Source organism: Pelophylax lessonae (genome assembly GCF_965119305.1).
Source record: "Pelophylax lessonae genome assembly, chromosome: 1".
NCBI classification, from domain to species: domain Eukaryota; kingdom Metazoa; phylum Chordata; class Amphibia; order Anura; family Ranidae; genus Pelophylax; species Pelophylax lessonae.
The window spans coordinates 461,376,631-461,402,581 of NC_138768.1; the positions used below are offsets into that span (position 1 = coordinate 461,376,631).

Here is a 25,951-nt window from a genome sequence, read left to right on the forward strand (position 1 = left end):
GGCCAGCACTCCCCTCTTGAGGGTCTACCTACCAAGCTTTTGGTTGCCTTCTAGACCATCTATTCTACAAGAACCCTCATGTCACTGAACCAACAGACTGCCAGGCTGCACTAACAAAACATTTTTGAGTTGAGAGACAACCAATTTTGGAAGAACCATTGAGAGTCAACAATGTTCTCCCAACCGCTATTACCCTTATGCTCCAATTTAGTGGATCCTATCCACTACAAAGGGCCACTCCAATGCTAGGAGATCATGTTCCCATGACCTCTTTAACCACCCCCATGTCCCAGAGTTTCTCCAGATGCTGCTTTAATATGCTACATTTTGTGCCCTACCTCATATGCCTGCAACAAGTTGTCTGTGTGAATAGTTCCTTGAGTACTCCTCATGCGACCCAAAAGCATTTTTGCTATTTCTCCTTGGTGGAGGAATGAGGCAACCAAGAGCCATATTGTACTGGTTCAATTACCATCCCAGGAACTTAGACTGGTATTCCATAACTAACCTACTGTGCTTTGACATTTCCCCAGATGTTGCAGAAGTGAATTGTATTTTTGCTTTTTTTTTTCTGAACCTAGACTCTTGTGCATGGGCTGACATAGCATAAGCCTCCCCTAAGTGATTTCCAAGCACTTATGGCAATTTTCTCACATGGTGGACCTAGGATCATCTTACAGCAACAAATCAATTTTTTTTACACCTATTTTCATAACTGAACCCATGGTGCTATGCTATTCTTACCCAAACAGGACCCATTTTGTCCCGAGTGCATTCATAGCCAAAATTTTAAATCATATATTTACAGTATTTCCACATTGTTTTTCAAGTACCCACTGAGCTGTGCAAGCTACAGAACAATTTATCCCCTTAATTGTGACCTCAAATTATTTTCCAGTATCCAGGCTAAAATGCAAACCCCGTTTATATACCCAATCAGACAAGCTTATAGCTCCTTAGAAAAGCCTCTCTCAATCTTTTTACCATGGAGTAAGCCTTGAAATAACTTTAAGGACTGGTTCACACCAGATGCAGTGGGACAGTGTTGGGCAGCTAATACAGTGCAGTCCCACTGCATGGACAAGGCAAAAAGCTTAATCTCCTATGTGTACTGTTCACAATACTGTTTTGTGGTGGTGTGCAGGCATGGTACGCTAAGAACATGTCTTATCGTAAATGTCAAAAGCCTTACTGTAAAATCCATTTCTCTGATGTTCATTGACAGACACAGTTCCATCTTCTTGACCGTAGGGTTATACTGCCCCCTACAGGAGTAGGACATTAGGCAGAGAAAACACTTGAACATGCCTATGGGCCAGTCTCTGTGGGTATACTCCCACTTATTGCGATAGGTATTCAGTTTTGTAACAAGCAGTGCCAGAAGGAAAAACCCAACTCCATGGGGGGCGTGGCTAAGATGGCGGCGTTAGCAGACGTCTTCTCCGGAGCTCTGCTGTGATACTGGCTCACTTCTCCGTCTTTGGGTGTCTGATCTCTCCCTGAGCTGCTTCATTCTGCTGCGGATGCCGACCAGATCATCGGGTAGGACGAAGGGCGGGAAGAAACTTCGCTTTCCCCCGGGCATTCCGATTCTTTCTCCCGCTGCCGCCTCAGGCAGCGTGCGGCCCTCGCCACGTCCGAACATGGCGTCCCCTAAGGAGGGGGAGGTGACCTTGTCAGCTCAGTCCCCTGGTATCCCAGAGGTGATGGCGGCGATCACGGCCTGTCAGACTGCTCTAACGAACAAGATAGAGGCTGTGCAACTAGATGTTAGTCTTATCCGTCAGGATCTGGATAGGATCCGTACGCGCCTCACTTCTGCGGAGGAGCGCGTGGGGCAGGTGGAGGATACTGTGGCGGACCATTCGGCGGCCATTCGCACCCTGCAAACTAAAGTGAGGACCCTGGAATATAGAGCCGAGGATGCAGAAAACCGCTGCAGACGCAACAACATTCGAATTATCGGCCTGGCCGAGGGTGCGGAGAGTAAGGATGCTACTACGTTTGTGGAGGATTTGTTTTGTGGCCTTCTCCCTGCAGCCTGCCTGTCCCCCCATTTTACGTTGGAACGGGCGCATAGGGTCCCTCCTCAGCCGGGCCCTCCCGGGTCTCCCCCGCGCACCCTAATCCTCCGCTTGTTGAACTTTCGGGACAGGGATGAAATTCTCCGTGCTGCTAGGGCTGTGGGGGAGCTCCGCCACCAAAATAACCACTTGATGCTTTTCCCGGATTACTCCATTGAAACGCAAAAACTATGTAAGTCCTATGACTCTGTCAAGGCCTCCTTGCGCCCCCGACGGATCAAATACAGTGTGCTGTTCCCTGCTAAACTCAGGGTGGTGGAAGGGGAATCTGTCCGTTTTTTCAACTCACCTAAAGATGCTGCTGCTTGGTTGGAGACCCCCCCCCAGGATAGAGGCTGATGACCGTGCTGTGTGCTGGGGATGTGTATCGGTGTTCTCCCCTTTCTCTTTGCCGCCGGAGCGGTGGGGGTTTCCTCCCCTTGTTTCTCACCATGGGATCCTGTTTTGTCCGTGCTGTTTTGGATTTACAGCATTTGGCCTACTCACCTGTTGTGACCTGTTGGATGTTCTGCCGACCTGGATGCGGTTGAGGGACAGCACCTCATATTGTAATGAAGTTCTCCTTTTTCTTCTAAGACTGTGCCCCTGGCTCTGCTGGGTGTTTTTCTCCTGTTTTGGAACTTTGTCATTTATTGCCGGATTCAGCATCTCCTTGTGAGATAGACTGCCTTAAGAACTCCGGACCACCTGGGTTCCCGGGGGTCCGAGGTCCCTTAGGACGGTCCGGTTAGCTATGTGCCTCCTCACTGTATTTTTCTGCCCTCGGCTTTTGGTTTGGGACCAGAGCGACCCCATGTTCGGGGGGGGGGGATGGTTCGCGGGGTGGGGGGGAAAGGGTTGTTGGCTACTGTTAGCCGGTCTGGAGTCAAACTGGGCCTCCCTTTTGTTTATTGTTTTTTTATATGTTTTACTTGTTTTTATTACATGTTCCTAAATGCTCTGATTTTGACACATGTACGGTGGTTGCAGCTGTTACTAGGGGTCTTGGGTTCAGGGAGTGGGTGGGGGGAGTTTCCTCTCATGCTCTTCTTCCTTTTGGCCTGTTGTTGCTCCCTGCCTGCCCCTTGTCTGTCCTCCACCTTGCTTTTCTTTCTGCACTGTTCTGATGCCTGACATTGATGTTCTCTTCTAGAATGTCAGGGGACTGGGTATGGCGGTCAAACGCTCCTTAGTACTCAACTACCTACGTCAACAGTCCCCTCACATATGTATACTACAGGAAACGCACCTTTTGGGGTCTAGAGTTTTGGGTCTGAGACGTGCATGGGTGGGCGCTCACTATCACTCGGTGTATTCCAGTTATGCTCCTGGGGTCAGTGTCTTGATTCATCGATCGTTATCCTTTACTCTTTTGGATCTCTGCACTGACTCGGAGGGTCGCTATGTGATCATTCATGCCCTTGTGGGGGGGATCCCCTCTGGTTGCGGTGGGATTGTATCTCCCGCCCCCTGCTGAGCTTCCCCTTCTGAATAAAGTTATGAAGGTGGTTTTCAGCTACGGGGTGGCTGATTTCCTTATATTGGGTGATTTTAATACGGTAATGTGCCCGGAGCGTGACAGACTTCACTCCTCTGCCTTAGGGCCCTCCCGCCTTGCTCATTGGGCTGAGGTCTTTGCCCTGACTGATGTCTGGCGGCACTTTCACCCCACCACTCGAGCGTACACCTGTCATTTGGCTTCTCATCGCTCCCTGTCCCGGATAGACATGGCGTTTGCTTCCCACTCTGCCCTACGCAGAGTTTTGGAGGTGTCTATCCTGGCTAGGGGTATATCAGATCATGCGCCACTGCAGGTGTCGTTGAGGGGGGATACCTCGGGCGGGGGCTTGTGGAGGCTCTCCAGGTTCTGGGCCTTGCACAAGGGGGTCCAGGAGCATGTTCAGGAGGGGATTGAGAGTTTTTGGCAGGATAACCCAGAGACTGCAGAGCCACCCATCCTTTGGGACTCGTTTAAGGCTTGGCTTCGGGGAGAATATGGGCAGCGTATTTCGGAGGTGCGCATGGCTTCTGAGAGATCTCTGGGGTAACGTGAGGAGGAGGCTCGGGTGCGGGAGGCAGGGTATGTAGCTGACCCCTCCTCGACCTCCTATGGATTGTAGCAAATGTGCTCTCCGGGAGGTCCAACTGTTACGAACTGAGATGACTCGTAAGTCGATGTTGTCCTCGGCTCAGAGGGTCTATGAGTATGGCAACAAGAATGATAAACTTATGGCCTGGTTAGCGAAGGGTATTGCTCCTCCGGTCCATATTAGTGGTATTAGGGCTACGGATGGTGGGCTTCTCCGCTCTCCGGAGGCTATCACTGCTAGATTCCAGTCCTTCTATGAAACGTTATATTCCTCTCGGGTAAATTACACTGAGGTAGAGCTGGGTTCCTATTTAGATTGGGTGGACTTCCCCGTCTTGGAGGTGGAGGTCAGGCAATCGTTAGAGGCGGACATCAATTTGGAGGAGGTGCAGGAGGCCCTTGGCCTCCTGCAGTCGGGAAAAACCCCTGGGGTGGATGGTATTCCTACGGAGGTGTACACGGGGTATCAGGATCTTTTGGCCCCCCGTTTAGTCTCCCTGTTTGAGCACAGTTTCTCCCATGGCTCTCTCCCTGCCTCTATGATGGAGGCGGTCATTGTCCTGGTTTCCAAACCTGGGAAGGACCCGGAGGACTGTGCCTCTTACAGGCCGATCTGATTAATGTTGATGCCAAGATTCTGGCTAAGGTGCTGGCACGTAGACTTGCTGGGGTACTTGATGTGCTGGTGCAGGCAGACCAAACGGGCTTTATGCCGGGTAAGGGGACTGATATTAATTTGCGACGGGTCTTTTTAAACCTAGTGGCTGACCATGTTGATTGTGGACAGCGGGTCATAGCCTCTCTCGATGCCGAGAAGGCCTTTGACTCTGTGGAGTGGGGATTTCTGTGGGAGGTGTTACGACGTTTTGGATTTGGTTCTAATGTTTTGACTTGGCTGACAATGCTCTATCGCTCACCTATAGCGTGGGTCCGCACTTCTGGGGGAATCTCCAGATCCTTCCCACTGCAGCGGGGTACTCGTCAGGGCTGTCCACTCTCGCCCTCCTTATTTGCGCTAGCCCTTGAGCACCTGGCCATTTTGATTAGGAGCTCGCCTTCCGTCGTGGGTCTGAGGGTGGGCCCCCTGGAGGAGAAAATTTCTCTGTATGCGGATGACGCTCTTCTGTACATGCATGATGCTGACTCCTCCTTGCGGGCTGCCCTTGAGATCTTTGACGAGTTTGGCCGATTCTCTGGTATTAAAATCAACTGGTCCAAGTTGGTTCTGTTCCCCTTGGACGCGGGGACCAGGGCTGGCGCTGCTGAGACCCCTCTGCGGTGGGTGGATCAATTCCGCTATCTGGGTATAGAGGTGCGCAGAGACCCGGCCTCCTTTAGGTCCTTGAATCTTGACCCCCTTGTCGCCCATCTCTGGGACCGATGTGCACTCTGGGCCTCCCTGCCACTTAATCTCATGGGCAGAATTAACTTACTCAAAATTATTTTTTTTGCCCAAGTTTCTATATTTTTTTAGGAATTGTCCGATTTGGCTGCCTCTGTCCTTCTTTAAGCTCGTTGACGGTCTCGTGGGCTCCTTTATATGGGCTGGGAAGTCTCCCCGGTCGGCGTAGTCTACCCTGTGCCTTCCAACCAGTTGTGGGGGGGTTGGCCATGCCTGACTACCTACTACTGTGCTGGTTACCGTCGGCTGGTGGTATGCTGCACAATCAAGGGGGAACGCAGCTGTATGTTTGGAGGCGGCTTTGGTGGGGTCCCTGCAGGGCCTTAGTAGTTTGGTGTACAGGGGGCTGCAGGCCTGCCCTCCGGCTCTCCTGCCTACAAGAGTTACCTTGCGGGTGTGGGTTAAAGCTCGGCGGCGGTTTCTGCAGCCTACTAAATGGTCCCCGGTGTGCCCCCTATGGGGGAACCCTAGCCTTTAGCATTTGTGGTCTATGCAGGACCCCCAGATCTGGGCTACGCACGGAGTGCGGACTCTCCGGGATGTGTGTCCAGCGGGCTCCATCCTCCCTTTCTCTGATCTTCAAAGAGCGAGGGGCCTGCCGAGATGGATGTACTTTCGGTACCTCCAGCTGCGCCAATTTTCCACACCTGGAATGTGCACAGCAGAGAAGGCTCAACAAATCTTTCCGCCCACCTTAGAATACCGGGTACTTCCCGCGCCGCCGGGACACTTCTTGTGCCCCCTTGGTGATTGACATAGGCCATGGCCGTGGCATTGTCTGATGGAATCCGCACCGGACATCCCAGGAGATGACTTGTCCAATGATCCAGGGTAGAGGGGGGGGGGGTTCCCCTGTCCCCCTATAATACACCAGGAGATTCCACCTCCCCCTCCCAAAAAAAAAAAATGTAATAAATACACCGGACGTTCCCCTTCCGCAGCCTGCCGGTTCCTTTTACCAGCTGTGTGAAGCAAGGCTGCAGAGAAACTATTACAGCCCTGGATCGCAGGCTGCAGCCACCGCCGCATCCTGCTTCCACTTCTCTCCCCTGTCACCAAACAGTCAGTCCTTGGCCGTCCCTGGTGTCACCCCTCTGGCGGTTGTCACCTGGGTGCAGTCCGCACCCCCCCTAGCAACGCCTTTCCTTCTCTGCGGTCCTCATAGTGTACCTTCTGCCTGGGGGCGGCTGCGCCGCCCTCCTAAAAAATGCCACCCAAGGCAAAAGCCTTGTTTGCCCCGCTGGGTAGATATGCCCCTGCAGGGGATCAAAGGTTTTAAAGGATACTGGTTATGTTTTCATCAGGACGAATTGTAAAACCTTCCTCATCCACATCTGGAAGATCCTAAATGAAAAAGAACAAAGAAAAAAAGTAAAAAAAAAAAAAAAAGTAAACAAATGACATTTGAACCATAATAATGTGTTATCACTTTCCCCTAATGCACAGCAAACGACAGAAAATCTGGAATTTTTAACTGTTGCCCCTTGGTGAATTTGGATCTTACTATATTACTACCGACCTATCCACCACTAAATAATCAATATACTACTGTAATTCCTAGGATGTATATTATTAAAACATACAGTACTATTTTACAGCACCACCATTACAGCACAAGCTGACATAGTGGGCAAACCTAGGCCCTAGTCTGTCTAAAAAACACTGCAGCTTGCTGAATTATTCAGTTAAAACTCTGTGTGAACTGAAATTTGCATTGTTATAATTATCCACAGCAAATATATCAACAACAGCGCTGCTGGAAATCTGTGAATGACTATTAGCAGTACCAAATAAAAGAGGTTTAAGATCACAAAAACATACTTAAAATTACAAAAGTAATTCATTAATAAGGGCTCTTTCACACGGCCGCTCCGCTTGTCCGCGAATCATCCTATTTTTTTGCGGATGATTTGCGGACATAATGTAAGTCAATGGCATTGCGGATGTCAGCGGAATACCATCCGCTGACATACGATTTTCTTCCTTTCAGTTCTGTTCCGTTTTTTGGAACGGAACAGAACCCTATTTTTCCTCCGTGTAAAAAACAGAAAGGAAGGAAAATCGGATGTCAGCGGTGTCATCCGCTGACATCCGCAATGCCCATAGACTTACATTATGTCCGCATATCATCCGCAAACGGATGGGATGATATGCGGACACACGGAGCGGATGACACAAGTGTCATCCGCTCCGTGAAAAAAAAAAAAGTCCCGCAACGGAGCTTTCACACAGAGCAGCCGTGTGAAAGAGCCCTAATAAATTTAAAACAGCTATTTTTAATTCTTAAAATGAACTGAGAAAAACAAATTTTGTCTACTGTGAAATCTACTTCACTAGTCTATTTACCATTTATAATAGCTGTATATAATATATGACTGAATACTGGTAACAAAAATACAGCAACCACAAATGCACCAAAAATGGATGTACACACTTTTCTTACCACACAGTCTGGTTCATTAGACTCTCTGCAGATGAAAATAAAAAGGACAAATATTACTTAGCTTGTGGCGTACTAAAATATTTATATTGTGTTGATATATCTTTGTCTTACACGGGATGTGTGTCCTTCTCCCTCTTGCTCAAACCACGGATACGGAATGGTTTGGACCATGTGCGCTTTACACCTGTGAAACCGAGAGAGAGAGAGAGACCTTCAGGTGTACATCTGGAGACTGGTAAAGAGGCTACAAAAAATCATCACAGATTTTAAACTGGCTAAAATGACTGTAACATGAAGAGAAAGTGGCTGCACACCAAATGATGACTTGATAGTGGAAAAGGTTTATTGTACAAATCTGGATACAAGGTACAACAGAATGGAAGTGGCAGACGCGTTCACACGACCAACAGCGTGCTTGTTCACTACAACTAATGTAACAAGCAACCCAGCTTAGGTATGTGTACTGGAAGGTGCACACCCCTACTTAATTGGAAGACTTGTTGTTTCCATTCTAATACACAAAACGATAGGATAAGAACAACATCATAATCTTTAATGTGTATAAAACATCCAACCATCATCACAATAAACACGTAATTTAACATAATCAAAACAGTGTATAGTGTCATAAATATTCACATAAATGTATATGTTTTATATATATATATATATATATATATATATATATGTTTTCTTTATACTATAATCATAAAATGATGTGTCCGTGTGTGGAGAAAATTAAATGAATAAGTTATGTTGAATGTCATCTGTAAATATTGGTATTAAAAATAAAAAAGTCATGTGTTAACCGCTTGCCGACCGCCGCAAGTAGATATACTGCGGCGGTCAGCCCCGGCCAGGCAAAGTGACGTCACTAGCCTGTGACCGGTTTGTGAGCCAATAGCGGGCGAGCCCGCCGCGGCTCGTTCACGGAGGAGTCCGCGCGTGTGACCGGCGGACCCGATGTCCGCCGGTCACACTACGATCGTCGGTAGAGCGGGAGAAAGGTGGGCGGCTTATGTAAACAAGCCGCCTGTCATTCTCCCCTGTGTAAAAATGGAGATCAGACGGTTCTACTATGTAGAACCGTTGATCTCTGTTTTTACAATAGGAGACCTGTCCCACTACAGTTAGAAACACGCCCCTAGGACACACTTAACCCCTCCCTCCCCAATACAGTTAACCCCTTCCCTGCCAGTGTCATTTTTACAGTAACAGTGCATATTTTTAGCACTGATTACTGCAGTAATGTCACTGGTAGCCCAAAAAGTGTCAAAAATGTCAGTCAAGGGTCTGATCTGTCCGCCGCAATATCGCAGTCCCGCAAAAAAAAAAAAAAAAAAAATCACAGATCGTGCCATTACTCGTTAAAAAAAAAACATCAAAATTACAAAAATCTTTCCCTTTGTTAGAAAACGCGATAACTTTTGCACAAACCAATCCTAATATGCTTTTTGCGATTTTTTTTACCAAACATATGTAGTATAAAACAAATTGGCCGAAAACTTTAAAAAATTTTGATTTTTACATTTTTTTGGGGGGGAATTTCATATAAAAAAATGTGAAAAATATTGTTATTTTTGCAAAATTTATGCTCTTTTTTTGTTTATAGCGCATGATCAAAAAATCGCACAGGTGATCAAATACCACCAAAAGAAAGCTCTGTTTGTGGGAAAAAAAGGACGTGAAATTCGTTTAGGTACAGCGTCGCACGACCGCGCAATTGTCCGTTAAATTCACGCAGTAAAAAAATCGCAAAAAAACCCCTGGTCGGAATGGGGGTGAAATCTCCTGGGGCTTAAGTGGTTAATAACAAAAAAAATCTATATATTAATCATATGATTATGAATTAGTGAAGATAATCTTAGTGTAAAGATATATATATATATAGATATATATATATATATAATGAAGTGTGGTTATAAGTGTTAAAAAAACACTATCATCTACATAAGGAAAATAGATAATGAAACAATATAGCAGTTGAAATTAAACAAATAGTGCATACGAAACCATGCTGTGTGAAATACAACATTGCTTCCAAACCCTGATCTAATAAAACCAAAATCAACTAATAGAAGAAAAACAGATACAGTCAGGTCCATAAATATTGGGACATCGACACAATTCTAATTTTTTGGGCACTATACACCACCACAATGGATTTGAAATGAAACAAACAAGATGTGCTTTAACTGCAGACTTTCAGCTTTCATTTGAGGGTATTTACATCCAAATCAGGTGAAAGAAGTACGAATTACAACAGTTTGTATATGTGCCTCCCACTTTTTAAGGGGCCAAAAGTAATGGGACAATTGGCTGCTCAGCTGTTCCACGCCCAGGTGTGTTATTTCCTCATTATCCCATTTACAAGGAGCAGATAAAAGGTCTAGAGTTAATTTCAAGTGTGCTATTTGCATTTGGAATCTGTCGCTGTCAACTCTCAATATGAGATCCAAAGAGCTGTCACTATCAGTGAAGCAAGCCATCATTAGACTGAAAAAACAAAACAAACCCATCAGAGAGATAGCAAAAACATTAGGTGTGGCCCAATCAACTGTTTGGAACATCCTTAAAAAGAAAGAACGCACCGGTGAGCTCAGCAACACCAAAGACCCGGAAGACCACGGAAAACCACTGTGGTGGATGACCGAAGAATTCTTTCCCTGGTGAAGAAAACACCCTTCACAACAGTTGGCCAGATCAAGAACACTCTTCAGGAGGTAGGTGTATGTGTGACAAAGTCAACAATCAAGAGAAGACTTCACCAGAGTGAATACAGAGGGTTCACCACAAGATGTAAACCATTGGTGTGCCTCAAAAACAGGAAGGCCAGATTAGAGTTTGCCAAACAACATCTAAAAAACCCTTCACAGTTCTGGAACAACATCCTATGGACAGATGAGACCAAGATCAACTTGGACCAAAGTGATGGGAAGAGAAGAGTATGGAGAAGGAAAGGAACTGCTCATGATCCTAAGCATACCACCTCATCAGTGAGGCATGGTGGTCTTAGTGTCATGGCGTGGGCATGTATGGCTGCCAATAGAACTGGTTCTCTTGTATTTATTGATGATGTGACTGCTGACAAAAGCAACAGGATGAATTCTGAAGTGTTTCGGTTAATATTATCTAGGGATGTAATGATATCAAAATCTCACGGTACGATACAATTTTGATATTGACCTCACGGTACGATATTTATTGCGATATTGTGGAAAAGCTCACGGTATTGTTAAATAGCTCACGATAGTGTTTGTAATGATAATAGCGAAAAAATACCGACATTTATTCTGCTTTTGCCAGTCAACACTACTTTAACAGGTTTATTTTACTGTATAGGTAACAAAGCATATGCAAGAACTGACTGTTCCCCTGCCATTCTGAACCTCTGTGGCCTTCCAAGGAAATATCTGCTGCCTCTCCAGAATGCCTCTCCACAATGCAGAACTTGGTGCCTAAAGGCAATTGTGTAACTATGAAATATAGTGAACAAGGTGAAACTTGAATATCAAGTGGACCACCAGTAGACCAGCAGTTTGGGGAAGGGGAATCAGGAATGGGATCAGAAGGGGCATTTATTTTTTAGTTACTTTTTTACTGGTGGCAAAAGGGGCATGTGCCTTGAGGGCAGAATCCCTATGTAGGGTAGGGGGTGGAGCAAGCTGAGCACTTCACCTGCTCCCTTCTCCTTGAGCCTCACTGACAGGGGAGACTGCAGTTTCATTCCTGTCAGTAGGCCTTGTTTTGTGCTGGAAGTCAGTGGTACTCAATGCTGCCCCCTCTGACACTGGCCCTGTGCTCACCATTGTCACTTGTTGTAAACACAGAAGCTGTCTGCCTGTGCTGCCTTTTGTGTTTACAAGTGACAGCATGCCTCTCCTTGGCCCACATAGAGAAGTTCCTGCCCTGCAGCATGGCAGCACAGCCCAATCGCCTGGCAGAGCTCTGTACTAGGGGGAGGTTTGGGGAAGGAGCTCCATACATGGGTGGGGGGTGGGGGGGGGGTTCGGAATGTAGAAAGAGCTTTTAAGAGGGTATACGTTGAGAGAAGTGCTTTCTAGTGGGGGGGGGGGGCAAGCTGAGGGAAGAGCTCTGTACTGGGGGGAGGCTTTGTAGTGGGAGGGAAGAGAACTGTACTGCGAGTAGAGCTCTGTACTGATATGTTACTTACTCCTGAATCATAAACAATATCCAGTGCTGACTGTATTGCTCTTGCCGTGCTGTCATGCTGTGGTGCCTGGCCTGCCTGGAAGGAAGCTGCTCCGCCGAGTCCGACTCCGCCGCTCTCGTGCGTGCGCTGGCTCCGCCTCCGCCCCACAAGCCCGCCCACCCACACTGCTCCAAACCAACTGGCAGCCGCTCGCCTCGGCTCGGCCAGTAGCAGTGCAGCATAGAGGGGAGTGACCGTGACAGACAGCAGGAGCCGACGAGACAGACCTGTCAGAATACTCCGAGACGAGCGGCCGCTCTGCCGCCTGCAACTGTGCACCCACCACGACGATATCGGGCCATGGTAACAACCGCGATACCGCGATAGCGGTAATATCGTTACATCCTTAATATTATCTGCTCATATTCAGCCAAATGCTTCAGAACTCAATGGACAGCGGTTCACAGTGCAGATGGACAATGACCCGAAGAATACTGCGAAAGCAACCAAAGAGTTTTTTAAGAGAAAGAAGTGGAATGTTATGCAATGGCCATGTGAATCTGACCTGAATCTGATTGAGCATGCATTTCACTTTCTGAAGACAAAACTGAAGGGAAAATGCCCCCAGAACAAGCAGGAACTGAAGACAGTTGCAGTAGAGGCCTGTCAGAGCATCACCAGGGATGGAAACCAGCGTCGGGTGATGTCTATGCGTTCCAGACTTCAGGCTGTTATTGACTGCAAAGGATTTGCAACCAACCAAGTATTAAAAAAGTGAAAGTTTGATTTATGATTGTTAATCTGTCCCATTACTTTTGGTCCCTTAAAAAGTGGGAGGCACATATACAAACTGTTGTAATTCCTACACCGTTCACCTGATTTGGATGTAAATACCCTCAAAATAAAGCTGAAAGTCTGCAGTTAAAGCACATCTTGTTTGTTTCATTTCAAATCCATTGGGGTGGTGTATAGAGCCAAAAAGATTAGAATTATGTCGATGTCCCAATATTTATGGACCTGACTGTATATTATCCGTGTTACTTTTGTTAACTTCTTCATATCCGCGCTATAGCCGAAGTACGGCTACAGCGCGGACTCACATTTCCGGGAGGCCGTCTTTAAACGGCCTCCCAGAGACAGGCTCCCCGCTCGCTCCCGCGAGTGCGCATCGGGGAAAATCTGTGTCGGCCGTGTCCCTTGGACACAGCCAATCACAGATCGTGGTAAATGGCCAATCACAGCGGCCATTTACCACGTTATCGGCCCATGCAATGAGAGATGATTTCATATGTAAACATATGAGATCATCTCTCATCACCAGCGCTCCTTCCTCACACAGAGACTGCAGTGTGATGAAGGAGAGAGCCGAGCAGCCGTTCGGGGACAAAGAAAAATGTAATCAGGGCACTGATCACCAGTGCCCTGATTACAACAAAGGTAAATAAAATAAAATGTGCCCACAGTGCCCTCCATCAGTGCCCACAATCAGTGCCCATAGTGCTGCCAGTCAGTGCCCATCAGTGCCTGCTCATCTAGGCACTGATGAGCACTGACTGGCAGCACTGTGGGCACTGATGGTGCTGCTCATCAGTGCCTCCCATCAGTGCCACCCGTCAGTGTCCATCAGTGCCACCCGTCAGTGTCCATCAGTGCCACCCGTCAGTGTCCATCAGTGCCACCCGTCCGTGTCCATCAGTGCCGCCTCTCAGTGTCCAGCATTGCCACCTCTCAGTGCCCAGCAGTGCCACCTCTCAGTGCCCAGCAGTGCCACCTCTCAGTGCCCAGCAGTGCCACCTCAGTGCTCATCAGTGCCGCCTATCAGTGCTCATCAGTGCGGCATATTAGTACCTCCTCATCAGTGCCACCTCATCAGTGCCCATAAGTGCCACCTCATCAGTGCCCATAAGTGCCACCTCATCAGTGCCGCCTATCAGTGCCGCCTCATCAGCGCACATCAGTGAAGGAGAAAAATTTATTTATTTTCAAAATGTACTCGCAGAAAATAAGAAGAACTTTTTTTTTTCAAAATTTTCTGTCGTTTTTCTTTTTTTTTTTGTAAGAAATAAAAAACCCAGAGGTGATTAAATACCACCAAAAAAAAGCTCTATTTGTGTGAAAAAAATGATAAAAATTTCATATGGGTATAGTATAGCATGACCTCGCAATTGTCATTCAAAGTGTGAGAGCGCTGAAAGCTGAAAATTGGCCTGGATGGGAAGGGGGTGAAAGTGCACCGTAGGCAAGTAGTTCAATTCCAATTTTACCCACACATTATGACAATTTTAGATAGTATTGCATAGTCAATACAAGTTTTCTTTAAACATACAGTATTGAATGAATGGTCGTAAGACCAATCTAAACATTGTATGGTGTGTGGGAGATACAAAACAAATCGTGACTAAAAAATAGGGAGATAGCAAATCTATAGATACTGAGGAAAAGAAAGTGTCCAAGTATCTATATCTGGCGACCCAACTAGAAAAAAAAATCAATAAAGTCAAACTAATCTATACGGACAGGAAAACCATAAAGAATGGGATCAGACACTAATAACTATCTATTCATTCATAATAGTGTGTGAGGTCCTATTCATAGTTCAAACCATAGGGAATCCTGGTATTAAAGAAAAAGATCCAAAACACTTCTCGTTTGCACAATAATTTTAAATACATCTCCTCCTCTTTTTGGTGGATGTTTTTTTTCTAAAATTTGTACACCCACAGCAGATTTATCACCCCCATGATAGTCACTGAAATGTCAGGCTACATTTGTGGATCGTTTTTTTTAAAATACTAAATAAATGTTCATAGAACCGGTCTCTCAAATGTCTGATAGTGCATCCTACATACAGTGGGTACGGAAAGTATTCAGACCCCCTTACATTTTCCACTCTTTGTTATATTGCAGCCATTTGCTAAAATCATTTAGGTTCATTCTTCTTCCTCATTAATGTACACATAGCACCCCATACTGACAGAAAAACACAGAATTGTTGACATTGTTGCAGATTTATTAAAAAAGAAAAACTGAAATATCACATGGTCCTAAGTATTCAGACCCTTTGCTGTGACACTCATATATTTAACTCAGGTGCTTTCCATTTCTTCTGATCATCCTTGAGATGGTTCTACACCTTTATTTGAGTCCAGCTGTGTTTGATTATACTGATTGGACTTGATTAGGAAAGACACACACCTGTCTATATAAGACCTTCCAGATAACAATGCATGTCAGAGCAAATGAGAATCATGAGGTCAAAGGAACTGCCTGAAGAGCTCAGAGACAGAATTGTGGCAAGGCACAGATCTGGCCAAGGTTACAAAAAGATTTTTGCTGCACCTAAGAGCACAGTGGCCTCCATAATCCTCAAATGGAAGACGTTTGGGACGACCAGAACCCTTCCTAGAGCTGGCCGTCCGGCCAAACTGAGCTATTGGGGGAGAAGAGCCTTGGTGAGAGAGGTAAAGAAGAACCCAAAGATCACTGTGGCTGAGCTCCAGAGATGCAGTCAGGAGATGGGAGAAAGTTGTATAAAGTCAACCATCACTGCAGCCCTCCACCAGTCGGGGCTTTATGGCAGAGTGACCCGACGGAAGCCTCTCCTCAGTGTAAGACACATGAAAGCCCGCATGGAGTTTGCTAAAAAACACCTGAAGGACTCCAAGATGGTGAGAAATAAGATTCTCTGGTCTGATGAGACCAAAATATAACTTTTTGGCCTTAATTCTAAGAGGTATGTGTACAGAAAACCAGGCACTGCTCATCACCTGTCCAATACAGTCCCAACAATGAAGCATGGTGGTGGCAGCATCATGCTGTGGGGGTGTTTTTCAGCTGCAGGGACAGGACGACTGGTTGCAATCGAGGGAAAGATGAATGCGGCCCAGTACAGGGATATCCTGGACAAAAACCTTCTCCAGAGTGCTCTGGACCTCAGACTGGGCCGAAGGTTTACCTTCCAACAAGACAATGACCCTAAGCACACAGCTAAAATAATGAAGGAGTGGCTTCACAACAACTCCGTGACTGTTCTTGAATGGCCCAGCCAGAGCCCTGACTTAAACCCAATTGAGCATCTCTGGAGAGACCTAAAAATGGATGTGCACCAACGTTTACCATCCAACCTGACAGAACTGGAGAGGATCTGCAAGGAGGAATGGCAGAGGATCCCCAAAATCCAGGTGTGAAAGACTTGTTGCATCTTTCCCAAAAAGACTCCTGGCTGTATTAGATCAAAAGGGGGCTTCTACTAAATACTGAGCAAAGGGTCTGAATACTTAGGACCATGTGATATTTCAGTTTTTCTTTTTTAATAAATCTGCAACAATGTCAACAATTCTGTGTTTTTCTGTCAGTATGGGGTGCTATGTGTACATTCATGAGGAAGAAGAATGAACCTAAATGATTTTAGCAAATGGCTGCAATATAACAAAGAGTGAAAAATTTAAGGGGGTCTGAATACTTTCCGTACCCACTGTATTGCACATGACAAACTTTGCATGTTATGATACATATGACGTATGTGGTATTACAATTATAAAAGGATCTAATTTTATATTCTTTGTGGTTTGTATATGACTGAACTTTATCTCCCTCCAGCTCCACAATTTAATTTCTTGTAAGTGTACTGATCATTAAGTTTTCTCTCAGCCTCTTGTTTGTAGGTATCGGTTCCCATTACGACAACCAGACCCCCCTTATCAGAGTTACGAATAACAATGGAAGGATCATTTTCAAGATTTCTAATAGCCTCTCTTTCTTTAGGGGTGAAATTGTCGCACCAGGGATTCAAACCCACAGATACTCGAGCGGCCAGGTTGGTAAGATCTCTCTCCACCAATTTTTGGAATGTATCCATTTGTTTGCATCGAGCATTAATTGGATAAAACTGTGAAATGTCCTTTAGTTGGATCGGTAGAACTCCGTCCGTGGTAGGACTACCACAGACGTCGTTTCCCTCCCAAAAAAGATCTTCCAAATCATTGGGGGCACAGAGATCACTAAATCCCAAATTGGGCAATAGACTTTCTGCATTACTGGGAGATATATCGCTCTTATTATCACATTAATATCATCATCACATAAATAGTAGTGCATTTTGATAGTGACATTTCTAATGAATCTATTAACATATCAAAAATATTGAAGTGTGTCTGTGACAAAAGTTCAAACCGTTTGAGAATAAAGCAACCTGATGAGAGGTCAAAGTCTGTCCGATAAACTGAGAACATAAAGTTACCAATTTGGTCTTGTGTGGTTGTATTCAAGAGGGGTATCTGTTGCTCCCTCCAGCTGTCTCTCCGTTTGTGGCCCCTCCAGGTTCTCCTGTGTTTTGGTTGTGTGGTCTACTGCAAATTTTCTGTTTCCATTTCCCTTGGATGAAGGGGATATGCTAACTCCACAATGTTGACCAGAAATTGGTGTCTGCACAACTGATTGACCTAAATCTGAAGCTGCTGTAGTATGCTCTATGAAGCTTGCCTTAGTGTCCGAAAAGCTGACATGTTTGCCAGCATGATAGCTCCAAGAACGCTTCCGTTTCCACATGTAGACCGAATTGGTATCATAGTCCAATTTGTGTCTTAACATTTTTTCTTTTTTAGTTTCAATAATACCTTTCTCAAGACGATTCAATCTTTCATTGAGTTGCTTATCCAATTCTGTGAAATCAGCCATGTCCTGGAGAGGTTTAATCTCCTCCTGAAGACCTGCAATTTCACTCTGTAAATTTTTAAGTTCTTTTGTTTTAGACATAACGATATTATTCATCAAAGTAGAGGAACACATTGAAAGAAATCTGTCCATTTTTTCTTTAGTTCCTCATCATAAAACTCAAAGGTGGGGAATTTTCTTATCCGTAAACCCCTTGGTATGGGATTTAATGTGAGATATTCAGTAAGAGTGCTGGAATCCCAATAAGCTCTGATTTCTTTATTCATGGCTTTTTCCAATTTCTGAAAAAGGAGCTTAATAGATTGCCCTCTATTTTATCATTCAAAGTTTCATGGGCATTTGCTCTGTAGGGATTATCTTTCAGCTGTCTAAATGTCCACCTGATCATTTGTGTACCTTTATTATACATCATGATGTATAAAGTATGAAGTGGGATATCCATTCACCAGGCAGGTGTATAAGCGAAAGCCGAAAATACTGAAAAGAAGATGTACACCGCTTAGGTGGATCTATATCCACAATCAGCCGTGGGTGCTGGACCTCGAATCGCCACTGCAAACAGAAACATGAAGAGAAAGCGGCCGCACACCAAACAATTACTTGATAGTAGAAAAAGTTTATTGTACAAATCTGGATACAAAGTACAACAGAATGGAAGTGGTAGACACGTTTCACACGACCAACAGCGTGCTTGTTCACTACAACTAATGCAACAAGTAACCCAGTTTAAGTATGTGTGCTGGCAGGGGCACACACCTACTTAATTGGAAGATTCGTTGTCTCCATTCTAATACACAAAATGAAAGGATAAGAACAACATCATAGTCTTCAATGTGTATAACACATCCAACCATCTTCACAATAAACACATAATTTAACATAATCAAAACAGTGTATAGTGTCATAAATATTCACATAAAGGTGTAGGTGTTATAAATATAAAAGTGTTCTATATACTATAAAAAGATGCAAAGTGCATATGTGAATGCAATGTTCAGGGTTCATACACATTGTTACCAATAAAATTCCATGACTTTTCCATGACTTCACGTATATATTCATGACCTAAAGTTTCATGAAATGTCTATGTATACATGTTAAATAAGAAGAAAATCCATGTCACACCCAGCATATTTTTACAAAAATAAATGACAAGCTTTGTAGTGTACAGTACCTCTGCAGTTAGGGTTTTGTTTCTGGATACAGCGTGACTCAAAATGGTCCCTTGTTTTACAGTGGATGAGATGGAAGCACCGCTGCCGCAGCTGGGAGCCGGTGTCACTTCAGGCGCATGGGTGAAAAAGCCAGCGATCGGATTGCAAGCTGTCGAGCACACAGCTGCTTTGCACCTTTAGTGTGGCTAGGCAGCGCTGCCTCTCCCATGTTCAAAATGTCAAACGTTTTACGACACACTGTACATTTAGCACGTTCCGGGTCCTGATCTTTCTCCAGCCACCTCTCATACTTTTTCATCATGAAGCCAAACATTTTTAAAGCTGCATTTCCCTGTCATTGCTGTAACACTGTGAACACACTAACTTTAGCTAATTTGACCAATATACTGTAACTGGAGAAAAAAGATTAATCGCCGCTCCTGCTTGGGGATAAAACATTAGTTCAGGCAGTCATGATGGAGGTGCAGCTGGACTGATATGGATGGCACAGTCAGATGCCCAAAATGCAGCGCTTACTACTCTTAGGCCGAAGCCACAGTCCCACGAACAGGCAGAAAAGAGTTAACGGAAAGGCGCCACTCAGTGGAGCAGATGCTTAATAATCTTATTGACATATATTTTCATTGGTGTAAGCGTCTATAGGACTGGTAGGTGTCCTTCCACGTCTGCGGTTTGCCATGAGACTGTCACTGGCCAGCAGCAGCAGCAGCCGAGAGATGACAACCAATCAGGCAGCGGAAGCGCATAGTCACTGGAGGGAGGACCGGCAGCATGAACGTGATGACGCGGGGGGGGGGGCGGTAACCGGAACCAGGAAGGGTTCCCGCACCAGTTGCTTACACCCCCCCCCCCCCCTCCTATCCGCTGCCCAGCTGTGTTTGAGGAAGACGGATTAATGAGATACTTTTTCCAGCTGTTCCACTACAGAAAGTTTTACTTACTGCATACATACCAGCACAGAGTGAATAGAAACTCATCTAATGAAATGTCTGCATCAGCACCGGACTTAAGTTTTTTGTTTGGATATTTAATAATTGGATTTTTGTCTTACCGTAAAATCCTTTACCCTGATGTTCATTGACGGACGCAGTCTCTGATCTTTGCAGCCAAAAGAGGCATCTGCAGATGCCAGCACATCCACCTTGTAAAACTTAGTGAAAGTGTGGACAGACGACCTGGTAGCCGCCTTGCAAACCTAAAGCACAGATGCCTGATGGCGAAAAGCCCAGGAAACACTAAGCGCCTGAGTAGAATGCGCCTTAACAGGGAAAGGTGGAACCTGACCCTTAATTGAATAAGCCTGCACAACTGTCTGTCTGACCCATCTGGAAATAGTCGCAGCAGACGCAAGCAGCCCTTTCCATGGGCCATCCGTGAGTACAAAGAGCGAATCTGACTGTCGAAAAGACTCAGTAGTCCCCAAGTCCCCCCTGAGTGCCTGAACCACATCCAAAGTATGTAGAGCAATTTCCTTAGGATGTTTAGGCTTAGGACACAAAGAGGGTAACACGTTGTCAAGTGAAAACTGGAAACCACCTTCGGAAGGAAGGACGGATCCGGACGAAGTACCATTTTATCCCTGTGAACCACCAGATAGGGAGAACGACAGGACAACGCAGCCAGTTCCGACACCCTGTGCGCAGAAGTAACAGCCACCAAGAAGGCCACCTTCTGTGATAAGGTAAGCAGAGGAATGTCCCGAATACTTTCAAAAGGAGGTTTCTGAATAACCGACAGCACCAAATTAAGGTCCCAAGGTAGTAACGGAGGTTGCACCGGAGGTGCCAAGTGTCGCACCCCCTGGAAAAAGCTACACACCAGGGAATGGGCAGCTAGTGGCCTTTGGAAGAAAATTGCCAAGGCCGAAACCTGGTCCTTGATAGTACTCAAGGCTAACTTTTGATCAACTCCCCATTGAAGGAAAGCCAAGATCCGAGCCACTGAGTAACCCCAAGAGACTCACACCATGCAATATACGACTTCCACGTACGAGAATAGATCTTCCTAGAAGTCGCTTTCCTCGCTTTAAGCAGAGTAGTAATCACTGAAGCAGACAAACCTGTCCTTCAGCACCTGGCTTTCAACAGCCAAACCATCAAAGCCAGCGACCGTAAAGCAGGATGAAGACTGGCCCTTGAGACAGTAGATCCTCCCGATCATCTGCGACTAGCCTGGCCAGGTAGGCGTACCAAGCTCGGCGAGACCAGTCCGGAGCCACAAGAATGACCGGAATTCCTATCCTCCTCGATCTTGCGAAGAAGTCTTGGCAGCAACTTGAGAGGAGGAAAGGCATATATCAGCTGATACTGACCCCACTGGGCCACCAGCGCGTTCATGGCGTCTGCCAGAGGGTCTCGGGAGCAGGCCACAAACCTTTGCAATTTTCCGTTGATCTGAGACACCAACAGATCTACATCTGGAGTGCCCCAATGAAGGCACAACTGCTGGAACACCTCCGGAGGGAGAGACCATTCCCCCCTCGATCCAAGGTCTGTCGACTGAGGAAATCCGCCTTCCAATTTTCCACTCCTGTAATGTGAACAGCGGAGAGAGCTGAAACAAAGCGTTCCGCCAATTGGAGGATGCCGGCCACTTCCAAGGCCGTAAGGACACTTTGGTGCCCCCTTGGTGATTGACCTAAGCCACGGCCGTAGCATTGTACGATTGAACACGCACTGGACAACCCCGAAGGTACTCGGTCCAGTGGACTAGACAAAGCCGGATCGCTCTCAGCTCCAGTAGATTTATCGGTAGCCTGGATTCTTCCAGGGACCAGACTCCTTGAGCAGAGAACCTACCGAGAACCCCTCCTCAACCGGACTAGCATCCGTGGTGACAATTGTCCAATATATAGGAAGGAAAGATTTCCCTTGTTTAAGGATCGGGGACCAAAGCCACCAGACCAGGGACTCCCTGATCACCTGGCTCAGCTGGATCTGATTGTCCAGGGAAGTTGGATTTTTGTTCCATTTGAGAATTTCATACAGGTCCGAAGGGGCAACCATTTGCTGAACAGCAACAGCTGAATCGCAGTCTGTAGTTTTTGCAGTCTTTCCGGAAGAAGAAATATCCTGGCTGCAGACAAGTCCAAAGTCAGACCCAGATAGTCCAGTCTCATGGAAGGAAACAGGGACGACTTCTGGAGGTTCAGAATCCACCCAAACTCCTCCAGAGTTCTCATGGTGAGCTCCAAACTTGTCACCAGCACCGTGGGAGACGCAGATTGTCCAGGTAACCCAGGACAGATATTCCCTGCTGTCTTAACAGCGCCAGGACCGGAGCCAACACCTTTGTGAAGACCCGAGGAGCAGAGGCGAGACCAAAGGGTAACGCCACAAACTGATCCTCTCCTACGGCAAAGTGCAGAAACCTTTGATATCCTGCACATATTGGGATGTGAAGGTACGTAGGGAAGCCACCACCGTGCAAATGGATTCCATCTTGCATTTTTGAACTCACACAAAGCAATTCAGTGCCTTCAGATCCAGGATTGGACGCACCTTGCTTTCCTTCCTGGGGACCGTAAACAGGTTTGAACAAAAGCCCTGAAAACTTTCCACACACGGAACCGGAACTATTACTCCCTGTTGTACCTGGCATTGTACCGCCCCAAATAGAGCCTGCAAGCGATCCAGGGACAATCTCCCATTGGAAGGGAAGAACCTTACAAGTGGAACGGATCTAAACTCGATCTTGTACCCGGACCATATGACCTCATGAACCCATTTGTCTTGTATACAGGAAAGCCACAGGTCCGGAAACCGGCAAATACGTCCCCCCACCCCAGGTCCGGGCACACCTTCAGGCCAAAGGGGCCTTGTTCTCATGTCCTGACAAACTTGATTTTTGTTTGCCAGACTAGGGTCACTTGGAACCACCCAAGGGGGCCTTGAAGGACTTTGGCTTATCGACTGACACGGAGTGACGGAAAAACGTTGTATGTGCTGAAAAGGAGGAGCCCTGTCTGCGACGCGGGTCCTTACTCTTGTTAGCCTGTGAGAGAAAAGTACTCTTACCCCCTGTGAGACCTTTGATAATGTCATCCAGGGTAACCCCAAACAGGTGATCTCCTTGAAAAGGCTGATCAGTCAAGGCCTTTGAGGTCTGATCCGCAGACCAGCACTTTAGCCAAAGTTTTCCCCTGGAGGACCACTGCCGAAACGAACAGTCGTCCCAAAATGGGTGCAGCATCCAGCGGGGCATTACAAACAAATTGCAGCCCCTGCACCAACTGGTCCAACAGCTCCGCAAAGACAGGAGGAAGTTGTTTCCCCTCCAGGTCCCAACATAGCAACTTAGCCCATTCAGTCAAGGTTTGCGAGACAAGTGCAAACGTAAACACAAGCCTGAGTGCAGACCCCGCCAGGGAGTACATATTGTGGGCCACAGACTCCACCTTTCTATCCGCCGGATCCTCAAAGGATGGGGAATCCTCCACTGGGATCATGGTAGGTTTATTCAGTCTCGAGAGCGGAGGGTCCACCGTAGATGGCACAGTCCACTTCTTTATAAGGGACTCCTCAAAGGGGCAGCGTCTAGCAATCTGCTTAGGAACTCCAGGGGAACACTTTGGGCGGTCCCATTCTTTTTTGAGCATGTTGCCAAAATACACGGGAAAGGGAAAAACCTTTGCCCCTCTGGATGGCTTGTGAGTGCCAAACGTAACCTGCGCCTCATTCGCAGTCGCAGCTGCGTCCTCCATTTTTAGGGTCTCACGCACAGATACAACCAGTGCGTCCACCAGCACCTTTTCTTGCGTGGTGGCGGAGGTAGAGATGTCATCCTCACTATCAGAGAAGACAGGGCGCAAGGTAGTGGGCCCAGCAGGTGGACCTGCGTCTGCGGTGGCAGAATCCAATTCAGAATCTAACACATCAGATGAGGCAGGGGTACAGTGCCTTGCGAAAGTATTCGGTCCCCTTGAACTTTTCAACCTTTTGCCACATTTCAGGCTTCAAACATAAAGATATAAAACTGTAATTTTTTGTGAAGAATCAACAACAAGTGGGACTCAATCATGAAGTGGAACGAAATTTATTGGATATTTCAAACTTTTTTGACAAATAAAAAATTGAAAAATTGGGCGTGCAAAATTATTCAGCCCCCTTAAGTTAATACTTTGTAGCGCCACCTTTTGATGCAATTACAGATGTAAGTCGCTTGGGGTACGCCTCTATCAGTTTTGCACATCGAGAGACTGACATTTTTGCCCATTCCTTCTTGCAAAACAGCTCGAGCTCAGTGAGGTTGGATGGAGAACGTTTGTGAACAGCAGTTTTCAGTTGTTTCCACAGATTCTCGATTGGATTCAGGTCTGGACTTTGACTTGGCCATTCTAACACCTGGATATGTTTATTTGTGAACCATTCCATTGTAGATTTTGCTTTGTGTTTTGGATCATTGTCTTGTTGGAAGACAAATCTCCGTCCCAGTCATCAGGTTTTCTTCCAGAATGGTCCTGTATTTGGCTCCATCCATCTTCCCATCAATTTTAACCATCTTCCCTGTCCCTGCTGAAGAAAAGCAGGCCCAAACCATGATGCTGCCACAACCATGTTTGACAGTGGGGATGGTGTGTTCAGGGTGATGAGCTGTGTTGCTTTTACGCCAAACATAATGTTTTGCATTGTTGCCAAAAAGTTAGATTTTGGTTTCATCTGACCAGAGCACCTTCTTCCACGTTTGGTGTGTCTCCCAGGTGGCTTGTGGCAAACTTTAAACAACACTTTTTATGGATATCTTTAAGAAATGGCTTTCTTCTTGCCACTCTTCCATAAAGGCCAGATTTGTGCAGTATACGACTGATTGTTGTCCTATGGACAGAGTCTCCCACCTCAGCTTTAGATCTCTGCAGTTCATCCAGAGTGATCATGGGCCTCTTGGCTGCATCTCTGATCAGTCTTCTCCTTATATGAGCTGAAAGTTTAGAGGGACGGCCAGGTCTTCATAGATTTGCAGTGGTCTGATATTCCTTCCTTTTCAATATTATCGCTTGCACAGTGCTCCTTGGGATGTTTAAAGCTTGGGAAATCTTTTTTTTCCAAATCCGGCTTTAAACTTCTCCACAACAGTATCTCGGACCTGCCTGGTGTGTTCCTTGTTCTTCATGATGCTCTCTGCGCTTTAAACGGACCTCTGAGACTATCACAGTGCAGGTGTATTTATACGGAGACTTGATTACACACAGGTGGATTCTATTTATCATCATTAGTCATTTAGGTCAACATTGTATCATTCAGAGATCCTCACTGAACTTCTGGAGAGAGTTTGCTGCACTGAAAGTAAAGGGGCTGAATAATTTTGCACGCCCAATTTTTCAGTTGTTTATTTGTTAAAAAAGTTTGAAATATCCAATAAATTTCGTTCCACTTCATGATTGTGTCCCACTTGTTGTTGATTCTTCACAAAAAATTACAGTTTTATATCTTTATGTTTGAAGCCTGAAATGTGGCAAAAGGTAGAAAAGTTCAAGGGGCCGAATACTTTCGCAAGGCACTGTAGGTGAAGGGTTTTTTTTGGGCACCTCGTCCTTTAACCACTTAAGCCCTGGAGGATTTGGCTGCTCAAAGACCAGGCCCTATTTTGCGATTCGGCACTGCGTGACTTTAACGGACAATTGCGCGGTCGTGCGATGATGTACCCAAATTAAAATTGTCATCCTTTTTTCCCCACAAACAGAGCTTTTTTTGGTGGTATTTGATCACCTGTGCGATTTTTATTTTTTGCGCTATAAACAAAAAAAGAGCGACAATTTTGAAAAAATAACAATATTTTTCACATTTTTTTAATATGAAATTCTCAAAAAATTTTTTTTTAAAAAATCTAAATTTTTTAACATTTTAGGCCAATTTGTTTTCTGCTACATATTTTTGGTAACAGAAAATCGCAATAAAGTGTATTTTGATTGGTTTGCGCAAAAGTTATTGCGTTTACTAACTACAGGAAAGATATAT

The 25,951-nt window shown here is 45.9% G+C and overlaps 1 protein-coding gene across 7 annotated transcripts in view; it reads right to left on the reverse strand.

Annotated features, from left to right (window-relative positions):
* FCHO1 (FCH and mu domain containing endocytic adaptor 1) overlaps positions 1 to 25,951 on the reverse strand; it is a 507,107-nt gene that overhangs the window by 174,406 nt on the left and 306,750 nt on the right. For 6 of the 7 annotated variants that reach the window (XM_082267054.1, XM_082267048.1, XM_082267049.1 and 3 more), the window contains 3 exons: positions 8,109 to 8,181; positions 7,989 to 8,022; positions 6,841 to 6,898 (listed from right to left, as the gene is read on the reverse strand). In XM_082267054.1, the coding sequence (XP_082123180.1) occupies positions 6,841 to 6,898; positions 7,989 to 8,022; positions 8,109 to 8,181 (165 nt within the window). The remainder of the gene's footprint in view (positions 1 to 6,840; positions 6,899 to 7,988; positions 8,023 to 8,108; positions 8,182 to 25,951) is intronic. The other variant, XM_082267051.1, reaches the window with a different exon arrangement.